Source organism: Pteropus alecto, unplaced genomic scaffold, assembly GCF_000325575.1.
Source record: "Pteropus alecto unplaced genomic scaffold, ASM32557v1 scaffold195, whole genome shotgun sequence".
NCBI classification, from domain to species: Eukaryota; Metazoa; Chordata; class Mammalia; order Chiroptera; family Pteropodidae; genus Pteropus; species Pteropus alecto.
In genome coordinates, this window is record NW_006438073.1 from 4,137,992 (window position 1) to 4,160,058 (window position 22,067).

General features: G+C 43.1%; 1 protein-coding gene across 1 annotated transcript in view; it reads left to right on the plus strand.

Annotated features, from left to right (window-relative positions):
- Positions 1–22,067, plus strand: part of SYTL3 (synaptotagmin like 3) — a 74,007-nt gene that overhangs the window by 12,400 nt on the left and 39,540 nt on the right. Inside the window, exons 5-6 of the mRNA XM_025049068.1 lie at positions 1–124; positions 13,002–13,066. Coding sequence (XP_024904836.1) covers positions 1–124; positions 13,002–13,066 — 189 coding nt within the window. The remainder of the gene's footprint in view (positions 125–13,001; positions 13,067–22,067) is intronic.

The window sequence follows — 22,067 nt, forward strand, 5'->3', positions numbered from 1 at the left end:
TGCTGGGGCTGCTGCTGTACCGGGGGACCGCGTGCCAGGGCTGCAGCCACCGTGTGTGCTCCGAGTGCCGCGTGTTCCTGCGGAGGACCGGCGTCTGGAGGTGCACCGTGTGCTACGAGGACAGGTGAGGATGGCGGGGGCCAGGTGCTCCCGGACCGAGCTCCGGAGACGGCCCGGGGCAGACTGTTGGTCACGCAGCCATCACTCCTCAGACTCAGTCGGCACCGTCGACAGAGGTCGCCTGGATGGAGCGACCTCTCTAGACTTGGAAGTCACTGTGACTTAAAGATAAATTCTATTATATAAAAAGGTTTACTCTTTTAATTTCCAAAAATCTGTTTGCAATGGCTAAAGATGGGCCCACCAGGCATTGAGATTGGTCTGGGTTTTGACTAGGTGCCTTAATTTTCTTAGAGCTTCATTTATCTCCTCCAGGAAGAGTGGAGTGGCTTGTGACATAGGGGACATTAGAGCACTCGGTGCAGCTTTTAGTAAGGCCTTTTGGAAGGAGGTGAGCTGACCTGTATCGGACATGCGAATTAACAAATTAACATTTATTTTGATCTTTTGGTGTGGTGAGGTTTAAAAAAAAATTTTTTTAAACATGGCATTGGTATTGGTATTTTGAAAATGGTAAGGGACATACTAGGCTGACTCCTACTGCCCAAAGCAAGAGTGGCTTGTCGTCGATCTTGAGAGTGTTTCTGGGGCAGAGGTCACAGAATGTATGGGAAGGGAGGAAACGTTTGTTCGTTTGTTCGCTGTGAATCTAGGAGAGGGGTCAGAGACTCTGAGATTTGAAAACGACTTCTAAATATCCCTGCAGAGCCGTGAGTGCCCTGGGGACAGAGAGTGTGAGGGTCACTCACGCAGTGTGGGCAAGGAGGCTGGCTTTCTGTCCCGGGATTCGGGATTGTGTTTATTAGGCACCGTGACATAAATCTTCTTAAATTTCCTGTCCCTTTGCAAGGCTTGATGTGTTTCAATCACTCATCCAAAGGCAGGCAAAGTTGTCCAACCAGATTTCTTTGGCCGCCAGCTGCATACCTTCCGTTTCTCTAGAAGGGGCCAAGGCTCACCGGCTCCTACGCATCTCTTTGGCTTGAGAGAGAAGAAGAAAGATACGGTGAGCTGCCCCTGTCTGCGCTGTGTTCAAGCAGCTCTTGAGAGAGTAGGTGACAATTCCTAGTAATCTCTAGAAAGATCTCAAGCTCTTCCTCCCGTACTTCAATCAGCCATATGTATTTGAAGTCTAATGATGAACATTGCTTGGTAAGGAAATGAATTCTTCAACTTTTTTTTCCCTAATAGTTAACTATAAGCAAAAAATCAAAACGGGAGGACAGGGGCCGAGGTGACCCAGGATGCTGGCCGCGTCGAAATCTCCGCCCCAGAGGTGTGGGGCCCTGGGTATCGAAACTTTACCCCCTAAGCACACCAAGTGTGATTTCTAAAACCCCAGCTTCCTTATTTTGAAATAGATTGTTTTTCAAAATACCTGAGATAATTGCATTACCCTGAGTGAACTGACACAGGAAATCGGATGGGGAGAGAGCTCAATAATTTCCCCGCTCTGTTCGCTTCCTCGGCAGCCCTCTGCTCTCTCTGGTCCACTCTGGGCTGCCATCCTATTTTAGAGCCAGACGAAGACAAGTCTTGGTAAAACGTTAGACTGTTTGACATCGATCACTAGACTGAGACCGGAAAAGGGTTTTGACCTCAACCATTTTGCTTCCCCTGCTTCTTCCTCAGCTTGAGACTCCTTCCTCAGGAGCAAGTGGATGTGTTTCTTGTAGGGCGAGGAGGGGGGAAATGGGTTTTTAAAGCCAAGAAAGAGAAAACTCTAGAATAGCAATTTTTTTAAAAAATGAGCAAAACCAACCTGCAGATTGGTGCAGCCAGAGCGGAAGGCCCATGGAATGTGCTGGCCTGGGGCTTGTGTTGAGTCCCAGGAGACAGCTGAGCTTTCTGCCTTCTGAGCAGATTTCCCCTTGGAGAACTGCTGAGTGCAGGGTGCTCAGAAGAAAGAGAGGCCGGGGAGGGCTGAGCTGGCTCGAGGAGACTTTCCAGAGCGTGAGTGGTTGGAGCATTTCTGGAAGAAGGGCAGGATTAGCGAAGGGGCCGGACATTGTTGGGGAGAGGGAACAGCGTGGGGACCAGTGGTGACCATTCGCCACGTGCCGGGTACTGGGCTAAGCATTTCTTTACAGTGAATATTTATTTAAACCTTAAAAGAATCTTACGAGGCAGGCACTACTATGAACCTCGTTTTACAGGATAAGAAATGGCAGCTGAGAGACACGAGAAAGTTAGCCCAAGGCCATGAAGTCAGACCGCAGGCCTCGGAGTCTCATCCCTCCTGATCTCTGCCCTCTGCTGCCTGCTGGGGCACGCTGCTGGGAGGGCAGAGCCTTCCAAGCCACTGGGAAGAGTTCGGGTCCTGGGCAGTAGGAAATGGAATGTGAGCATATGTGCTTTGCCGGAAGAAAACCACACAAAAATAGGCTACGTTCGGCAGCGCAGACTCAGGAGTGGGAATCAGATAAGGTGAACAAGCCACACGAACGTCCTTGCAGTGAGCCGAGCACGAAGCGACGAGGCTTGTGGCAATACAGACGAAGAATGTGACGGACAGTTCAACAAAGGAATGATGGGGGTGATGGTGATGGCGGATAAAAGAGAGGGAAAGTGGACAATGGTTCTGAGGACAGGCTCTTAGGGCATCAGAAAAACAAAAAGAAAAAGAGAGTGACATAGAACCCCGTGTACAAAGACGGACTGGGAAGAACGTGGAAGAAGAATGTTGGTTGAAAGTTGCTTCCCGTAGTGAGGGCCGCGTGTTGTCCTTAGCAGGAGCCATCAGAAGAGGGTGACTTGAGAGAAGGAAGGAGGAGTCAGACGCATAACCTCATCCTTGTTTCTTGGTTCACGTCTCCCCCTTGGAATTTATTGACAATTTCTGCCGTAAAGTAGCACAAAGTAGCAACTATGTTGAAATGAAGGAGCCTAAGTTTTCTATTTGTTTATTTTAACTTCATTAAGAAACAAGGTTGAACTTGAAGACTTAGGTTTACATTGATTTTTTTTTTTTCCCTTCGAAGTGATCTACTATGCAATAACATCAAATCCCGCCTAAGACAAAGCTGTTTTCCTGAGGGATTACCCCTGTTCTGGCTTCTTCCTTCAAGCTGTGATCTTTTTATCTTGCTTTGTAATTGGCTTTGACTGCAAGAAATCATTTCTTCTTCAGCTTCAGATATTCATGGGTATGCTTTCTCTGTTTCATCAGGAACATTGTACTATTCGTAAAATAATTAGAACAGACATTTTTACACTTAGGGTTTTAAATTGTAGCAGGTGGTACTGTTGAATCCAGGGTAAATTCTGGGACTGCTCACATTTTCTCTGACATTCTATGCCCGGTGCCAATGAAGAGACGCTTAAGTATGTTAAATTCCAAATTGACACTGACCTTGGCATTCCTATCCCTTCTTAGTTCTTAGGTTGAGATTTGAATTATTGCTGCAGAGGAGTAGTGGTTAATAGATTTTGGAATTTATTAAAGGGGATTTTTGGGGGAGCCGAAATACATTGTACATTAGGACTAAGATACAAAGATATCATTACATGTTATGTTGTATTTTTCACATTGTATGAAATAATATTTTTCTTGTCTTTGTTCATCCTTTTATTCCTAATCACCTAGTTGCATTTATTTAATTATATTCACAATAACCAGAAATATAAAGAATACAATGCAGCCTACAAGCCAAGGCAAAAATATAGGTCTTATCAATTACACATTCTCATGATGAGAAATTAGGAAGGATCTCCTGATGGGTCGTTTTTGATGGTGGCCACATTGTCCCCTCCCTTGTATTCATACCCCTTTGCGATGCGACTCTGTAGCTCCTTCCAGCCAGAGCCAGGGACTGTTTCCCCACCCTGTGACTCTGGGCTGGCTTGTCGCTTGCTTTGACCAACATCAAGCAGCAGATGTGACATTGTGTCCCTCCCTGGGAGCTAGGCCTCCATATATATATTGATATGTATGCTCCCTACTCAAGGGACCGTGTTCTGCCTCCGTGGCAAGGCAGGCCAGCCTGCTGCAGGGTTGCAGGGCGCAGACCACAGCTGAGTTGTGCAGCTGGCAAGGCTCAAGCCTCAGACGTGTGAGAGAGCCCAGGCTGCATCAGATAGCCTGACCCCGATGAGCAGAACTGCCAAGCCCACCTTAGACTCACGAGCACTGAAATATGGTTCCCTGCTATCGCCTGCTGAGTCTGGGGGTAGCTCCGTTTGTCCTGTAGTGATAGATCACTGATACAGATTTCACGGGGGAAAGCAAAGCAGCCAACTCCCGAATTCTGAAACAAGATTTCTCAAGTGGTGCAGGTGTTTTATTATTATTATTGAAAACCAAGTGACATTTCAAAAGAAATTCTATAGCAATGATATTTCTCGCTTAAAGTAGAAATTCCTAGAGTTTGGAAAACGTAATCTTTGAAATTTCAGACTGATACTCCCAATATTTTCATGTTTTGATAAGATAATGAATCAGCACTTTATATCCCCAAAGGCAAATAGCTAATGTATAAAGAAGGAGTAATTCACACTAATTACTGTAAATACTTCTACTCTTCAAGTCAGTAAAAGATGTACCGTGTGAAAGATTTAAAAAAAACTAGAATGCTAGTTATAAGAGAGTTGGCCAAGGAAGGATTTAGCTCGGCACCAAGGTCAAAATAACATTTCTCCACTGCCTGTTTTCTGTTTCAAAACTTGATTTTTTTTTTCTAATGTGATTTTTAACGTTGCTGATAGAAACTATGTGCCTGAGCGTCACATGAAAAAGCGTATATCAGCAAGTTAAATATAGCGAATAAAATGTTTTACATCTTTGTACATTTATAAATTTTCAAGAAGTTACCCTCTAAGACTGATTTCACAAGGAAAAGCCTTTTGTCCTTTGAAATAGTTTTTCTTTTCTTTTTTTTTAGTTAGAAATGATATTTGTTTTGTTTTAGTTCTCACGGTATAGCTTGGCTGTTTCACATTATATAATATATATGTTATATATTATATATATAACATATATATAATATATCCCCCCACGCACTGCTTTCTGTAGGAATGGGATAGATGATAATTTTATGTGGGAGTGTGATTTTTTTAATCCATCGGCCGAATGAGAGAAATGATTATTTAATAGTGTTCGAAGCCTTGTTACCAAAAAGTGGAAATTTATGGGGTACTTTTTGAAAAGTTTATTTTTTGCCTCCTAAAGGGAATACTTTCACAGTGTTTGAGAGCCATTGCTTTCGCTGAAGTCGAAATGTTCTGTGATCAGCACTTGATCAGTCATGGCAGCTCATGCTTTTAAAACCTTTTTGAGACGAGTAAGCTATCTGTATTATTAACTATTTTGTTTCTACTCGAAGTTGTCCCCTCACTCAGTTCAGCTGAAATCCCTTGCCCTGTAAGGACAGGTGGTGGTACCAGCTGTCACTCTGCTTGGTGGGGAGGTGCCGCTTGGTGACCACTGTAGGCTGGAGCGTAGGCTAGTGTCAAGGGCACGGATTAAGTCAGTACCCAGAGTTAAAGGCGCTGGCAGATGTAGGGGTGCTGGACAGGCTTGTAGCACCTTTTATATCTTGTTTTCATAAGACTCTCCACAATAGCACACACATGTCCATAGATCAGACCAAGTGGATTCCAATGACAAATAGAAATCATATGTGGGTTCAACGATTTTAGACGATTCAACTGCTGCACTGTTTTCTTAATGCAGATATTTAAGAATCAGCATTAAGAAGCTCTTCTTTTTGTTGAAAGAAGGTTGTCCACGGATTTCTGCCCAGCGTGAAAGCTGATCTGTCTGTTCTTGCCTCTGAAATGCCTTCTAGCTTTATGATGCTCTGAGGAAATGGGATTCGTTTTTGTAATATCTTTCTCAGACTCAAACTGACACTTAGTGATTTTTTTTAGTAATTAACGAAACTGATTCTTTAAAAGGAAAGAAATTAATCTGCTTAATTCCGCTATATACTTTGCTACCCATATGAACAGTACTTTTATAACTTACGGTAAAGAAGTCATCAGATAAGAAACCGGTTATTCCTTCTTCCTTTTAAAATTATTATTTTTTTAATTGTAAAATCGTAAGGGGCAGTGAAACTGCTACCTTAAACAGAGTCCTCAAAGGCTGGCCGAGTTTTTGCCAAGTCTGAAATGATTACTTTGCATTTCACTCGGAGTTCTCAGGCTCCACAATCTAGGGCTGGTAAATTTGTTACCTTTATGCCTGGATGGACACTAAGATGTGCATAACGGCCGACATAACATATAATCTTATGTGGTAAAGGCATCCGAGTTAATTTTGAGTTCTATTTAGGAAACGAGTATTTAAAATTTGAATCTTATTATAAATGCTGACAGACCCTAAGAGCGAGTGCATTGTGAAAACTTCTTCCACGTAAAATCACAAAATGAAAATATTAATGTTGGTTTTCACAATATCATAGCTTTCAAACTGTGCTTCAAACATTAAGCCAAGGTTCATAACAGCATTATTTACAATAATCACAGGTAGAAATAACCCAGTATCCATCAAGTTGAATGGATAAACAAAATATGGTATTTATATTTCACACGCATTGCAAAATATTATTCAGCCATAAAAAAGAGTGAAATTCTGACACATGCAAAAATGTGGGTGAACCTTGGGAACATCATGCTACGTGAAATAAGACAGACGTAGGAGGGAAAATATTGTGATCTCACTTGCATGAGGTACCGAGAGTAGACAAATTCACAGAGATGGAACTGTTCCCTAAATAACTTTATTTATTCAGCCAGTCATTTTGAAATATCTACATGATTTTTAATTATGACTTTTTATGTTTTAGAATATCTCCTTCAATAATTATTTTTGTCACCTACATAGTTTTATAATTATATTTATAACAATCATTATACCGATTCTATATTTTAACCAATTCAAGGGCTTATCGCTAATCGTTTGAGACCATGATTTCTCAATTTTCTAGTTCTTTTTTTTTTGATCCAAAGGTATCTTTCTCTAGAAGAGTATGTGGGTGGCATATGTTCTAAGCCATCACACATCTGAGGATGCCTTCAGTGGCCTTCCCTCGTGAGCGACAACTTCACTGGGTTTTTAAATCTTGAGTCTCAACCTTTTCATTTCAAAATTTCATAAATGCATTTGTTCTTGTCTTTTTGAATTTAATATGACAGAGACATCTGAGGTTATTTTTATTTTTTATTTCTTTATTGATCATCTGGTTTTTATGTACTAGAAATATGTTGGGTTTTTTTCCTGTATCCTTGTAATTAAAAACAGTTTCTAGTATGTGTCTGGGAATGAGTCTCTCCATATTGATTTTTATGAGATAAAGAAAATTCTTTTGAGCTGCCTAGCCCTTGGGTTTGCTTCTTTAATTTTTTTTTAATTGTGGTAAAATATGCATGACATAAAGTTTACCATCTTAACCTTTTTAAGTGGACAGTTCGGTGGCGTGAAGTGTATTCACGCTGTTGTACAACAGTCACCATCATCCATCTCCAGAACTTTTTTGTCTTCCTAAACTGAAACTCTGTACCCATGAAACAACTCCCTTTTCCCCTCCCCCAGCCCCTGGCCACCACTGTCTTTATGAATTTTCACTACCCTAGGGACTCTATGTCAGAGGAATCACATGGTATTGGTCTTTTCGAGATGGCTTATCTCACTTATCTAAGTCCTTAAGGTCCATCCCTGTGGTTGTGTGGACGGATTTCCTTCCTCTTTAAAGCTGAATGATATTTCATTGTATGTATAGACCACATTTTGTTTATCCATTAATCCGTTGATGGACACTTGGGTTGCTTCCGATTTGGGGCTATTATGGATGATGGTGCTATAAACATGGGTGTCAAATATTTCTTGGACACTCAGCTTTCAGCCTTTCATGTGTCTGCCCAGAAGTAGAATTGTTAGGTTACATTAATGTTTTGAAGACCTACCATACTGTTTCATAGCAGCTGTGTCATTTTACATCCCCACCAATAGTACTCAAGGTTCCAGATTCTCTGCATTCTCAGCAACACTTGTTATTTTCTGTTTGGGGTTTTTTTTTTTGGATAGTAGCCGCTAACAGATTTGCTTTGCTTCTTGGCTCAGTACCATTTTCTTTACTCAGGTCTGATTATCTGCATTATTCTTTTATGCCTCTCACTCTGGCTTCTTTGGGAAAAACTTTTCAGACATAGGTTGGCCTCATTCTCTATCCTCCATCCGTATTATCTTCCCCTTCAACATTTAACGTCTTTTTCTTCTTTGTCATATTCTTCGAAAGCACCTCTAACATCAGCCTCACCAATTTAACTTCCCAGACTCTCCGCTTTGCTCCTTCCATGTTGGTAAAACGGTTCGTTCTGCTTTTGGCTTATTAGTTTCCTAAATCTTCTTTTAGTCCAGTCTGTTGTCTCTTTTATTCAGCCTGGTTTTTCCTTATGTCTTTCTGTTTCCTTTTCATAGAGGTGGGTCTTGAACGTTTTTGGAGACTAACTACTTTCTGGAACTTTCCTTGGTCCTCTCAGTGATGCGTGAGCAGAGGAAGCGCTTCTCTGGGCTTTGGGGCTCTGGTTCTCCTGCCTGTGGCATCGTGTCACAGGCTCTCGCTGACTCTCCGGACTTCAGGTTGGGGTTGTGCCAACAGCGAGTAGGCGTTCCTTGTCCTTTGCCCTCCTCACGGCCCCTTTCGTGGTGGTGGACCCCTTTTTGGATCCACGGGCAACACACAGCATCTACACTGATTTTCACTGTTGAGGACTTAACGAGTACAGCTTTGTCTGGTTGCAGAATTTTTCTTCCTTTTGTTGACTATCTGATACAACAAACTGGAAAGCACAAATCTGTGGCCAACAGGCTGTCAACAGCCCACAGACCTTGTCTAATATTTATCACTTAATGCCTAAAAATGGGGCCTGGGTTCTACAGGTCTCCACGGTGCCCACTGCTCCCCACTCTCTCAGACCCAGCCCACTCTCCTCATTCAGTTTCTGCTGGGCGCCTGGATTCGCGAGCCCACCCTGCGCGTTTAGAGGGCACGTGCATGCTGTCACCAGCGCTCCAAATTATCCCTGCAAATCGGTGCTCCCTGCAGACGTGGGGCTGTTCCTTCATTCACCCACCCACTCATATTCACTGGCCCCTGCCATGCGCCGCCAACAGCTCAGAGCTGTGAACACAGCACTGAAGATGGCACAGCAGGGACCCGTCTTCTCTCTGAGGTCGAGCAAAGGCAAGCGTTCAGCGTTTTGCATGAAGCGGTGGCAGCCGCTTGATAAAATCGTTTTTGTTTTTTTCTTTTTAATCTTCATCTCGATGCTATGACTTCTCTCCCAGTTACCTAGGATTTAATCACAACGATCAGTCTTTTTTCCTGTAAGAACGTTGAAATCAGATCAACCGAGCTAATGGAAAAAAAAAAATGCAACTGTTTTGCTTTGTAACTAAAAATCGTCTTAGATGATTTGAAGTACAACAAATGCCAACTGTATGCGTGCACAGGACGATCTTAGCTGGGAATCACCTCCCGGTTGGACAAGCTAGCTCAGAATAGTTAGGCTGATCTCAGTTTTACGATATTCGGCTTCTTCCTTTGGAGTGTTTGCAGGTTGTTTGACGAGCCACCAGGCCTCGCTTGAGGCTTCGTGCCATCAGGGCACTGGTTGGAAATGTGCTTCTTTCAGCATTGATGCGTTTACAGACCGATTTTCCTTGCACCTCTGTCTGTTGAATGGTGGAAAATACATTGAGTGACTCCAGGGACGTTATGCTGAGTTTTTCGGGAGCATAAAGCATGGACAACTTAACCACCTGCACATTGGAGTAATCTGGATGCAAAATAAAAATGCATTCCAGGAGGCCTGTTGGCTCACTGCTTGCTGATAGTAAGGAGGTCAAACTGTCAGGGTCGTCCATTCATTGTACTGTTGACTGTTCGTGTGCTAGAATTTGCAAAGTGCTTTTCAACAGCCATTTCTCATTTGCTAATGAAATGACAGCATCAGCAGAGTTCAAGCCTATGGAAATGGACTTTGGAGCCTCCAGAAGTTTATCAAGAGCCTCCCTGTAGCTGTGCTTGGCAGCTCCCATTACAGTGACCCTCATGCAGAGTTCGAGGAAAGGTCAGATACCCAGAGAACTCAGATCTCCTGACTCTATATATACCTCCCGCTTTCTCCATCGCCCTGGCTTTTGTGTTTTTGAGATATATTTGCCGATTGATTGAAAATGTTTTAACGAAGCAAGTCGTGATTCTGTTTGAGAAATATAAAAGCGTTAACCTATTGCCGAGCTCAGAAAATGTTCCAAGAAGCTTTCCTAGCCAGATTCTTGATTAGTTGTCTGGGAAGAAATAGGAAATGCTTCCTTTGGTTACGGTGAGTCGGGCTACCCCGTGTTGGCCCTAACGAGGACAGAGACACTGAGGTGCCACCACTGCAAGGTCTGCTTACCTCTGTTTTAGACACTAAGAACAATGAATGGTCTCCCTTTTTAAACTTGGGATTTGTGACAACAGGGAGCCCTTGTGAAAGGTACCGAGAATAATTGCTTATGAAACGTCTGACTCTGCAAGAATTATTAATGGAGATCCAGCTCAGATCTAGTTCTCAAAGGAAACAGACTCCAAGGCGAAAAATGCTGGCCGTCATTTGGTTTAGAACTGTGGTGTTTTCCCCTTCCTTTCTTTAATCACGGATAAGTCCAAGAGACCTGTGGGTTTGTGACCAAATCGCTCCGTGACAAATAAGCTCCTGTTTGAACTTCACAAGTGACAGCTGGGAATCAGTCAGATGGTTAGAAGGTTACATTCGATGCCCAGCACTAGGTGACTAGCATTGCGATTTATCTGCTTCTCGTGTGGGTTCTGAAACCAGGGCCGGGGGAGGACTTGGTAGTAATTCGCTATGATAATTTACTCAGGTGTCTTCACCTTCCTCTCCCCCTTCCCCTTAACCGTTTTTCATTTTTCGTCATTGTGTGTCTGTGTGCGCGTTTCCTTCTCATTCGTGGCCTGTGTCTGGCCAGCTTAGCTGACCACAGAGAGGGTCATGGTTAGATTTGTTGGTGCATCTTAGCTCTGATCTCTCTTCCAGTCTGAGGCCTCGCTCCATCTCCACACTTGTCTCGTATATGAATGCTTTTGGTCACAAGGATGAGGAGCTGGAGAGTGTGAGAGAGTAATTAACTGAGACGGGTCACCACCATCAAAAAAAAACAAAAAAACAAAAAAAACCCCAGGAAGTAAAGTCGATTTATCAGACAAAGGCTCCTTGTTCCCACCGTTGATTTTGCTAACCCGTTCTCCTCATCTAACGGTTGGACCTTGTCCTGCCTGTAAGAACGAGATAGCCTCAGAAATAGACACTTGGAAGGAGTGTGAATTCACCACCCCTTTAATCTCTCCAAATCTGCCCTGGTTTTTGTCCCTCTGCCTTATTTCAAGGGCCAGAGGGAAACGTAACTTCTGCTGAGTTGTCGAGTTCTTCTTAAAACGTTTCGTGTTGACTTAGTAGACTAGATAGTCGAGTGCCTGATGTTATGGCTGCAAACATTTCCCTGTCTCTCTAGAGACATATCACAGCTGAACACTTTATATATTTTTAGCTCTGAGTAGTAGTGACTGATTATCAAAATTTATAAATGCTCTATGTATGATTTCCTTCTAGTCACTAAGTATTGGAAAAAATCATTTATGTACTAATCAGAGATTTTAATAGTTTCTAACCAGATGAAGGGAAGGAAGTTGGTTGCTGCCTCTGACAACCACTAGAACTGCATGGGAAAGACAGGCTATTTCTTTAAAAACAAAAACAGGTGGATTAGTGTATATTAGTGAATTTACTTACACTGACGGCATTGGTAAGCATTAACTTTAAAAACGCCATCTGAGCTCATATTTAGCCTAAAAGAGCCTGATGGGCAGCATCTTTCAGTAGATACCTTAACAGAATTTGCCATGAGGTGAAGTTTTAGATTTTTCTTAAACTTACATAACCAAGGAATTGTCAGGTTTTGTGGCAAAGTATTTTAAGGGCGTGAAGAATTTATCTGTGCGTTTACCTTCTTACATCCTAAAAGGATATTAACAATCCTGCCTCTCCAAGGTTCTTCGAGGTTGCGGGGGGTTTCACCAGAAATTTGGAAACTGTCAAAACACACTTTAGGACTTCAGTTTCAAGCAGTGGTCATATGAAAGTGTCCCCTGAGCTGCTCTCTAGTCTATGTGACTAAAGGAAGGAGTTGCTCTCAGACCGGCTGGCTAAGAAGTTGTTTTCCTGGTTTCTCAAGTGGTCCACTAGGACCCCGGTCACCAAATCTCCACTGAGGCACGTTGATCCGATGTCCCAGACTTCAGGTCCTCCCTGGAACCTTTTCTGTTGGCTCTTGGTAAATGTGGCTAACTCAAACTCACCTTAAACTAAGCTAAGGACGATCTTCCTCTTAGCAAACAGACGGCATGGAGTTTTTTTGTAGTTTATCCTTTACGCCATTGCTTCCCACCATAAATATGATGTTATTATCTTTTATTTTATTTTTTTAAATTAAATGTATTGGGGTAACATTGGCTAATAACATTATATGAATTTCAGGTGTGTGACTTAATAATACAAAATCTGTATATTCAATTTTGTTTCTCGAATATTTCTTCAGAAGGCATTAAATACTTATTATGTGTTGGGCACATGCACAGGGTAATATGACTATATTACGTGTACTTATTACATATAAGGTAAAATATGTCCAAGTAGAGATTCTTCACTTTGCCTCTTAACCTCTCTGGGAAATCGGTGAAGTTAGGAGCTGGGCCTGAAATTTGATTCTGACGTCCCTCGCCAGACTGATATACGTGATGCTGTCCACCTGCCTCTAACCCAGTACTGCCGTAGCCACATCTCTGGCTGAGGCATCCGTTCTGCTTGTTTTTCAGAAATGTGAAAATAAAAACCGGAGAATGGTTCTTTGAGGAACGAGCCAAGAAATTTCCAGCTGAAGGTAAATGTTCTTAAAATCTTCACTAAAGTAAAATGATATATTCTAGTTGTAAAATATTTGGTTTCAGACTTTTGGATATAAAAGGCTGTACGGGGCGAGGTAGACAGGCCTCCGCCTCCCATCGTCCTGGGGCATTTGTTTCTACTTTCCTGCCTCTGCCCCTCGACCCCTGCCGTTCCCCACCTTTGCTCGTGACGCTGCCCTCTCTACCCCCATTTCTACCTGCTGAAATCCACCTGTCGACGTGACGTTTCCCTGACTTCCTGCTTCTGGCAGTGACGTCTCCCCCCTCTGAAACACCAGCGGCTCTGACGTGCCATCTCTTCCAGAATTGTTGAAAGTACCTCACAGTATATCATTGTTCGTGCACTTCTCTCTCGCTCTGCAAGCAGAAACTGTGCTTTGAAATCTCGTTGGCTCTCACAGCACCAAGCACAAAACCTTGTTCATGATACTCGATGAGATGGTTGCATGAACAGCAAGTGGATAGCCTTAGGATCACGCAGACGTTGGCGATGATGAAGTGAGCACGTCGTGGTTACATGAGTGGAAGTGCGTATTTGGTCCACGTACCATGAATGTCTCATAAAATATTTGCAAAGTCGCTATAACAGTGTAATCAGTAGCTGGGACACAAAACCACAGAGAGAGCTGATTGTATTGTGGTTACGGAAGTGTCCCGTCAGAGGACGTGAGCGGTACAGATAAGACAGTAACTTATCAGGTGCACACATGTGTCCTCAAAGTGAAGACGGGTGAGTCACGTCTGTCTACAGTGGTAACACAGGGGGCCCCTCCTCTGTGATGTGTGAGTGGCAGTGGGGACGGCACTTGAGGGAGCCTGGACTGACCTAGAGGGAACGGGGTAACTTGAAGTAGAAAAATAAGCTCTTTGGCATCAACCAAAAATGCATTGGCAACGGCAAAAGGGCCGGCTTGAGCGCTGGCTCTCAGCTTCCACAAAGGCACCGTTAGCCGAGGTTTGTTCGTGTCCGCTCAGACTAAATTCTCCCCTGGATCCTATTCCTGACTCTTCTTACTCAAGAAAAAACTATGTTTGGTCCGAGTTTATAGGAATCTGGAGGGAACTATACCACTAGTGGGAATGTCTGAGCAACCAGAATGAGGCCAGTGTGTGTGACTTCGTCTAGACTGTGTTTCTCGGCCGTTTTTCATGACCGCCCTCTGTCCTCTCCCCAAGCAGCCCTGTTAACACTTTTTTTTCCTACATACCACCTGTCCAGAAAGTCCAGTGTCCCAGATACATTGCATATCTGTTCATGTACTGAGGCCTTTTGGAGCGCATCACGAACCATTGACATAACAGCTACGGTTTCTAAGCACCAGGTTTTGCCGTAGGCCCCATAGAGCAAAGGCAGAATGGGGTCTTTCTCTAAGTTTTGTTGCTTTGTTTTGCTTCTTTAAACTAGGTTTTTTTTTGCTGGGGCCCTGGGGTCTTCCTCAGGTGGTAGAGAGACTCTCATTTTTTTCACTCGGTTGTAGTTCGCGAGCAGTGAGGCTGTAGGGAATGTCATTTCTGTTATTTCTCAGTATCAGCTCCGTGAAGACGTGTCCTGGAGTTTTTTTGTTTTTGTTTGTTTGTTTGTTTAATATATCTTTGGAAGTTTTAGTAGCATCGTTTCAGTGAGGTAAATTGATATGCAGACTGGAATACGTGTGTGTGCATGCTCGTGCACTCCTGGGTGTGCACGTGTGCTTCTGTGCGTGTGCTTCAGTGTGCACGGATGCGTGCTCACAAGCACATCATCTTCCTGCCATCTCGTCAGCAAAGTGAGTCGGAGAAGGTCAGCTGGTGGCGAACTTGCGATAAGGAGTAGAGCAGGAAAGAGATGAGACGAGCTTCTGGGCTTCTTTTTCCTGTTCAGTGACTTTCTATAAGAATGAAAACATCAGCCTAATCGAAATCGTTCTTTTCATGTTCATTATTTCTTCCAAGGGGCAAAACCAACCAACCAACCAACCAACCAACCAACCAACCAACCAAACACCGAACCCTCCCTTCTCTATGGTGTTTCCTAGAAAGATGAGGCGTCTCGTTTTCTCAGTGTCTGACTTGAGTCGAGCGGGGCTCAGGAGGCGTGGGGAGATGAAGGGAAATGTCCTGCCGGGGTGACTAAGAGCACGGTGAGCTAGACCGCGGGGGCGTGGGGGTGGAGGGGACAGCCGGGAATGGCGTCAAGGTCAGATGATGGAGGCTTACCTGGACAGGGGGGAGCTCTTATATCCCTGCTCCTCAGAGAGAACCTGTCACCGTGCTTGATGAGTGGGATTGTGTTCCTGTCCCGCACTGTGTCTGTTAGGAAAACAGACACCACGTGGTGATGTGACCAAAGAGGATTTAATTTAGGGCATTGGTTAAACAGGTGTTATTGGAGGACTAAAAAGGCAAAGAAAGAAACCCTGAGGGAACACAGAGGTGGCAGCTGCAGGGAGCAGCCGCCGCCCAGGGCCACTGCTGAGTGCATGGTGACAGGCACAGGGGCCAGCAGGAAGGAGCAAAGCCCCCCCCCTCCTCCTGACTCCGTTTCCCTCCAGCACCGCCCCGCCCCCAGCCGCCACTGCCGCTGGCCGCGTGTTCCGGAAGGATTCTGAACCTGCGTGTTACCTAGTGTTCTAGTTGTAACTGTGGATGTGGCTCTTGTCAGCCTTCCGCAGCCAGAGTGAAAGCTAGAAAAACAAGCGGTGGTTTAAGCCCGAAAAGGGTCGGAGACAGCTCAAACCTGAGCCTCTTTCTCCGCATTCGTTACCTGCTGCTGAATAAGAAAGTCTTCCAGAACTTAGCGGCCGAAAGCAATCAGCGTCGTTACTACTTCACATGGTTGTCGTCTTTGGCTGAAGGCGTGGCGGGCGCGGGAGGATCTGCTTTCTCAGGGGCTCACGCACACACCTGGCCCCTCAGTCTCCCTGCGGTCAGAGCACCTTCTGAGGGGGCGGGGCTTCCACCGTGGGACCCAGCAGAGACAGAGGCAGAGCCTTGCAATACCTTAAAATGATTTTTTTTTCATTATGGTAAAATATTAAATTTAAATGGTAAATATTAAATTGATCATTTTAATTGCCATTAGTTACTGTTAAATATTAACGGTAAAGGTTAACTTTACCATTTTAACCATTTTTAGCTCTGCGGTTCGATGGCATGAAGCACATTCACAGTGTTTGCAACCATCACCGCCATCCATCTCCAGAACTTTTTCGTCATCCCAAACTGAAAGTCCGTCCCCATGAAGTGATGACTCCTCATCCCCGTCCCCACCCCCCCAAAGCCCCTTGTAACCTCTATGCTACTTTCTGTCTCTATCAATATCTTTCAAGGCCTGGCTTCCGAAGTCACACCCTGTCATTTCTGCTATAGCCTATGGTTATACCTGTGCGCTCGAGGCAGGGTGGGAGGGGACCGCACAAGGCTGTCACTATCAGGAGGCAAGAATCCTTGCCTGTGTTTGTGACTATATATAGGTTTCTATCTTGCTTCTAAAATTCAGCTTAGCATAAACATGTCCCTATGCTATTAAGACTTCTTCCACCATATACGGACCACTGCATAACATACCTCAGATGGATGCTACCATTTATTCAACCGGTTTCCTCCTGTCAGTGAGTGTATCGTATTCAAATTTTTATATCGCAGATAATCCTGTGAGAACATCCTGTACAGATATCTTGGCATCTCTGTTTGTTTCCTTCAGATAGGTTCTTAGAAGAAGAAGAACTGGCCGAATGCATGAACATGTGAAGGCTTTAATATGCTTTGCCAAATTACCCTCTGGGAAGTGTGTATTCATTTACAGGGTGTGTGAGTGGGCCTCTTACCACGCTCTGGCCCCATTAAATCCCATCCCTTGGAACACAATTTCAAATTACATTTGTGATTTTATTCTGAACGAAAAAAAAATTTTGTTTAAAAAAATTGAGAAATGAAGAAAAGCATAACTAGTCATGTTAAAAATACAGCGACTTCACTCTGATTTCTCAATGCTGCATCTCGTTCTATCATTGGAGTCTGTCGTCATCTGTTTAACCAAACTGCTGTCGTTGGGTAGGGATTTTCCAGTTTTGCTGTTACATTTCCAGGAGTTTACAATATTAAAACAATAAGTAACCGTGCAGCGAGCAACCCTGTGAGTAAGTCTTTGGCATGTCTCCGGATCGTTCTAGAAACAGAAGGACAGGGGGACAGGGTAGGAACATTGCCTCCAGAAAGGCAGATAATTCTGGAATTGTCCTTAAAAACAAACAAACAAAACAGCTTTGTCAATGTAGTAAAACCATATAGGTAGTCCCAAATGGTTTCTCGTCATTTTAATTTGAATTCATCTCATCACGAATGCAATTGACTGTTTCCTGCCTTTTTCATCTTCTGTAGGTGTTCTTCAGATGTTAAGGCTCTTAGCCCTTTTCATTCACGTAGATTGTACCTTTCTGCTTTTTGACATACTGACATTCTTTCTCATTTGTGATCGAATCTACCTTTTCCTGGGCAATTTCTTTCTTTGCTTTTATGCTCTTTCCTTTCTTTATCATTGGTTAGGTAGCCACGTTTTCTTCTAATTTCTATGCTTTTATTTACGTTTAAGTCTTCACCATGCCTCAGGAGGCCGGATCTCATTTTATTTTTTCCTCCCGACCGTCAGGTTTCCTAACGCCGTTGGTTATGTAACGAGTCTCCTTCCCACTGGTTTGTCATCCAGGACCATCGACTGCACAGGCCTGGGACACTGCTCACCTTTATCCCAGCCCCGAGCGGCAGGGGGTTCTGGCGCGTGGACGCCACGTGATGCAGCCTTGTTCAGCTGCAACTCTCGGCCAGCATGTCCTAACCAGATTTTGAATCCTTTGAGGGTAGGAGCTATGAGTAAATGAGTAAGTGGATGAGAAAGTAAGGGCTGGGCTGTTTGGAGGTAAAAGTCGATGTTCTGTGCAGTAGCGCCATTGCCAGTGCTTAGCGCCCAGTGGGCGCCCCAAATTAAAAAGTGAGCTTTCTTTTCCTTTTCGGCACCCGGAAACCTAGAGCTAAATTTAAAGTTCAGTTGCAGTAATTCCAAGAATCACTATGCTCTCTGTTATCTAATTTTTTATCTGCTTTTATTTCTCTCCATTTTAACGATCCTATTGGATATGTGCCATCTAAGATAAATGCTCCCCAAATTCCCTTGAAAATAGACCAGGTAACTTACCCCAAAGACTTGGAAACCCATATCCAAAAAGATATTTGCACACGAATGTTCATAGCAGCATTATTCACAGTGGCCAGGACGTGGAAGCAACTGAAATGTCTTACGATAGATGAGTGGCTAAAGAAGCTGTGGTACATATATACAATGGAATATGACTCAGCCATAAGAAGAGATGAAATACTGCCATTTGCGACATCATGGACGGACCTTGAGATAATCATGCTAAGCGAAATAAGCCATACAATAAAAGTTGAAAATCATATGATATCACTTATATGTGGGATATAAACCTAAAAGCAACAAAGGAACAAAACAAACAGAGACTCATTCTAATAATATCAACATTTGATACTCAAATTACATGTGGATTCAAACACCAAAAACCTCAACAGCAAAAAATTTTAAATTAATACATTTAAGTGGGGTTTTCTCTGCTTTTTTAAAATTAGTCATACACAATAGATGTCAAATGATAATGTACACCTGAAAATTATATAATTGTATCTAACCAATGTACCCCAATAAACAATTAAAAATTAAAAAAAAAAAAAGAAAATAGACCGGGTATAACTAATAATCCAAAGAATAACGATAGCTATAAATGGTGACAGTTTGTTGTGCTAATTTTCCAATTATTAAAAAGGTTTAAAAACAAACAAAAAAAATGAACTCAAACTCTTCATTTTGCAGGGAGATGGTACAAAAAGCACTTAAATGTTTTGCTTTCCATAAAAGTTTTTTTTTTTTTTTCTGATTAGACTGGTCTCTTTTTCTCTAAGATTTTATGATTTGGTATTTAGTTTCGTTGTCATAAACGGTTCCTTGTAGGCCATAGCTGCGGTTCACCTGTGGCGCATCAGAGCGATCGAAGCGTGGGGGCCTTCACCGGGTCTCCGGGGTGTCTCTGGCAGTTCCCCGACCATTCCGATATCGTCACCTCCGGTCCCTCCACCCTTGGGCATTTGTCGGTCTCCATGCAGAGGGTTTCCACTGCGGCTTCTGGGACCCCCTGCACCAGGATCTGCTGCCTTCTATTTTAAACGCGGTATTCCTGACTCCGTGGGACCAGGTGGGGCCCAAGTGTATATTATATTAACGAGTCCCCAAGAAATTCCTTTTATGCACTTTAAGTGTGAGAGCCACTGGTAAAGTAGCAAAGTTAATAAACAATTACTATGGACATTTTCTACACTAATAACTGGAAAACTGAAGCTGAAAACCCATCTTTGTTCGTCTTTAGGTATTTGCCAAACATATAAAGACAGTGCCCTCTGCTGGCGCCTTGCTGTAAATGCACAGGTTCTACTGTTTCACAGCCGCAACTTTTTTTTTGCTTGATATTTGAGTTTAAAAGCAGAAAGATGACATTATTAATAATAATACTTTTAATGTTAATACTTTTTAAAGTTAAAATAGTTAAATGTGATATACAAAAAATCTACTGTGACTTTCACTTTATTGTTAGCAGTTGGGGAAATAAAATAATTTAAGGAGGCTGTGCCTTAACAGAACCCCTGATAATGGTCTCGATGATGCATTCTATATAACTAACCAGGATGACACTATGTCTAATAATTACGAAGGAAAATAACTTTTATTGCCTCCTCCAAGTAGTAAATGTAATTTAGTTCTTCAAGCGACTTTTCAGAGTTTTATTTTTCCGCACGGGCAGCTGGGATACGGGCCATCTGGTCACAGGGCTGCTGGGACAGCTTCCAGCTGGCTGGGCTTGAAACATTCGGGGTCACAAATTAAAAGCAGTAGGTGCCAGTAAACATTAGTGACTCTACCGCCAGGCCCTGCCTTTGTCGCCTGTCTGATGGCTCAGTAAAGGCCACCTGCCCTTGGAATTCAGCAGACGGATTCTGTGAGGATTCAGTGAGGATTCAGTAAAGCTTCCTGTGAGTTACACATCGGGTGCCTCGTTCACGTGCTTGCTGTCACGTGAGCGTGTCCTTATGAAAGCGTGTCTCTCTCCCAGGTATAACATTTTGTATATGCTTTTATCCTATTTTAAAGAAAATGCTGAATATTTTCTTCTCATTATTCTCCTTAAGAGGAAAGACCAAATGAGCACCAACCCGCCAAAGGGACTGTGTGCCTGAGAAGCGATTTTCCCCGCTGATTGGATTGCTTGTCATGTCCCCGCCAGATTTTTTTAGACAGATCCATTTAAACTGGTCAGAACAGAGACTATCAAGTCAGGTTTCATGATTGCGTAGTGTAGTAAAGCTTCGACCTTCAAACCTTTGGTTTTCCAGGTAATAATCTTTCAGGGGCAGGTTGTTCATTTTCGTCATTTTTTAATTTCATGATGCCTATGGCTTTGTACATGATAGCAACTCGATAATTGAATCACTTAGATTGTCCAAGGCAGTTTGAATACCTCAGTTACATATGTATATAAAATCTCAAATATCTCACCGGGAGACTGGGGTGTCTCTGGTGCTTTCTGATTCCCCGCGTTCCTCCCATTTCTGTGCCTCTACCTCTCCCACTGTCCTCTGTGGCCTGTTTACCACTGCTTGACGACGAGGCCACCTTAGGCGACCTGTGTCTTTGGCCGTGAATTGCCATGACCACCTCACTACCCACTTTCTTCTTTTGGGTTTTGATCCATTTGCTTTTAGCCTGGAAGGGGAACTATGATTAAGTGGGCTAGTTATGAGGCTATTCGATACTTTATCTTACTTAATAGTCCCTGCTCTGCTGGGGGTTGGCAAACGGTAGCACACAGGCCAAATCTGGCCCTCCACTTGATTTTGTAAATAAAGTTCCATTAGCACACGGCCATGCTTACTCCTTCCTGTCTGTGGCCACTTGGCAATACAGTGGTTGAGCAGATACAACAGCAACTGTGTGGCAAAACCTAAAATTCGCTACCTGACCCTCTACAGAAAGAGTTGGCTGCCCTCTGCTCTCGATTATCGGCTGATAAAATGCAACAACTTTTCGATGACCATTATTACTTTTCCTATTTAAATGAACAGAACAGGAAACCAAGGCGAAATATTGAACCGACGAGGATTTCTGAATTAAGAATTCACATGTTCATATATTTAGACCAAAATAACTGATTAGGGTAGTTTCCAGGGAGCTTGATATGAATACGTGTTTTAGAAGACCAGACTCACATATAATTAAATCAAATAAGAAATCATTTTGAATTTAAGAGCTCCATGTTCATGTTTTTTAATTGTGGTAAAATATGCATAATATAAATCTGCTATTTTAAGTATACAGTTCAGTAGTTTTAAGTACATTCACTTTGCTCTGCAGCCATCACCACCATCCATCTCCAGAAGCTTTTCATCTTGCCAAACTGAAACTCTGTCCCCATTAAACACTAACTCCCCCTCTTCCCGCCTCGGCCTCTGGCACCCACCCTTCTACTTTCTGCCTCTATAAATTTGATCACTCCAGGTACTTCATATAAGTGGAATTATACTATATTTGTGCTTTTGTATCTTTCTTATTTTCCTTATCCTCAAGGTCCATTCGTGTCATACGTAGCATGTATCAGAGTTGCATTTCTTTTCGGGACTGAACGATATCCCATTGTACCTATAGTATCACATTTGTTTATCCGTTCGTCCATTAAGAATGACGAGCGCAAATAATGCTGCTACCTATTCAAGTCCCTGCTTTCAATTCTTTTATGTTTATACCCAGAAATGGAATTGCCGGATCAAATGGTAATTCCATGTTTAATTTTTCCGAGGAACTGCCGTATAGTTTTTCGAGAGTGGTTGGCCCATTTCATATTCTCACCAGCAATGCCCAAGGGATTTATTATTAATAATAAT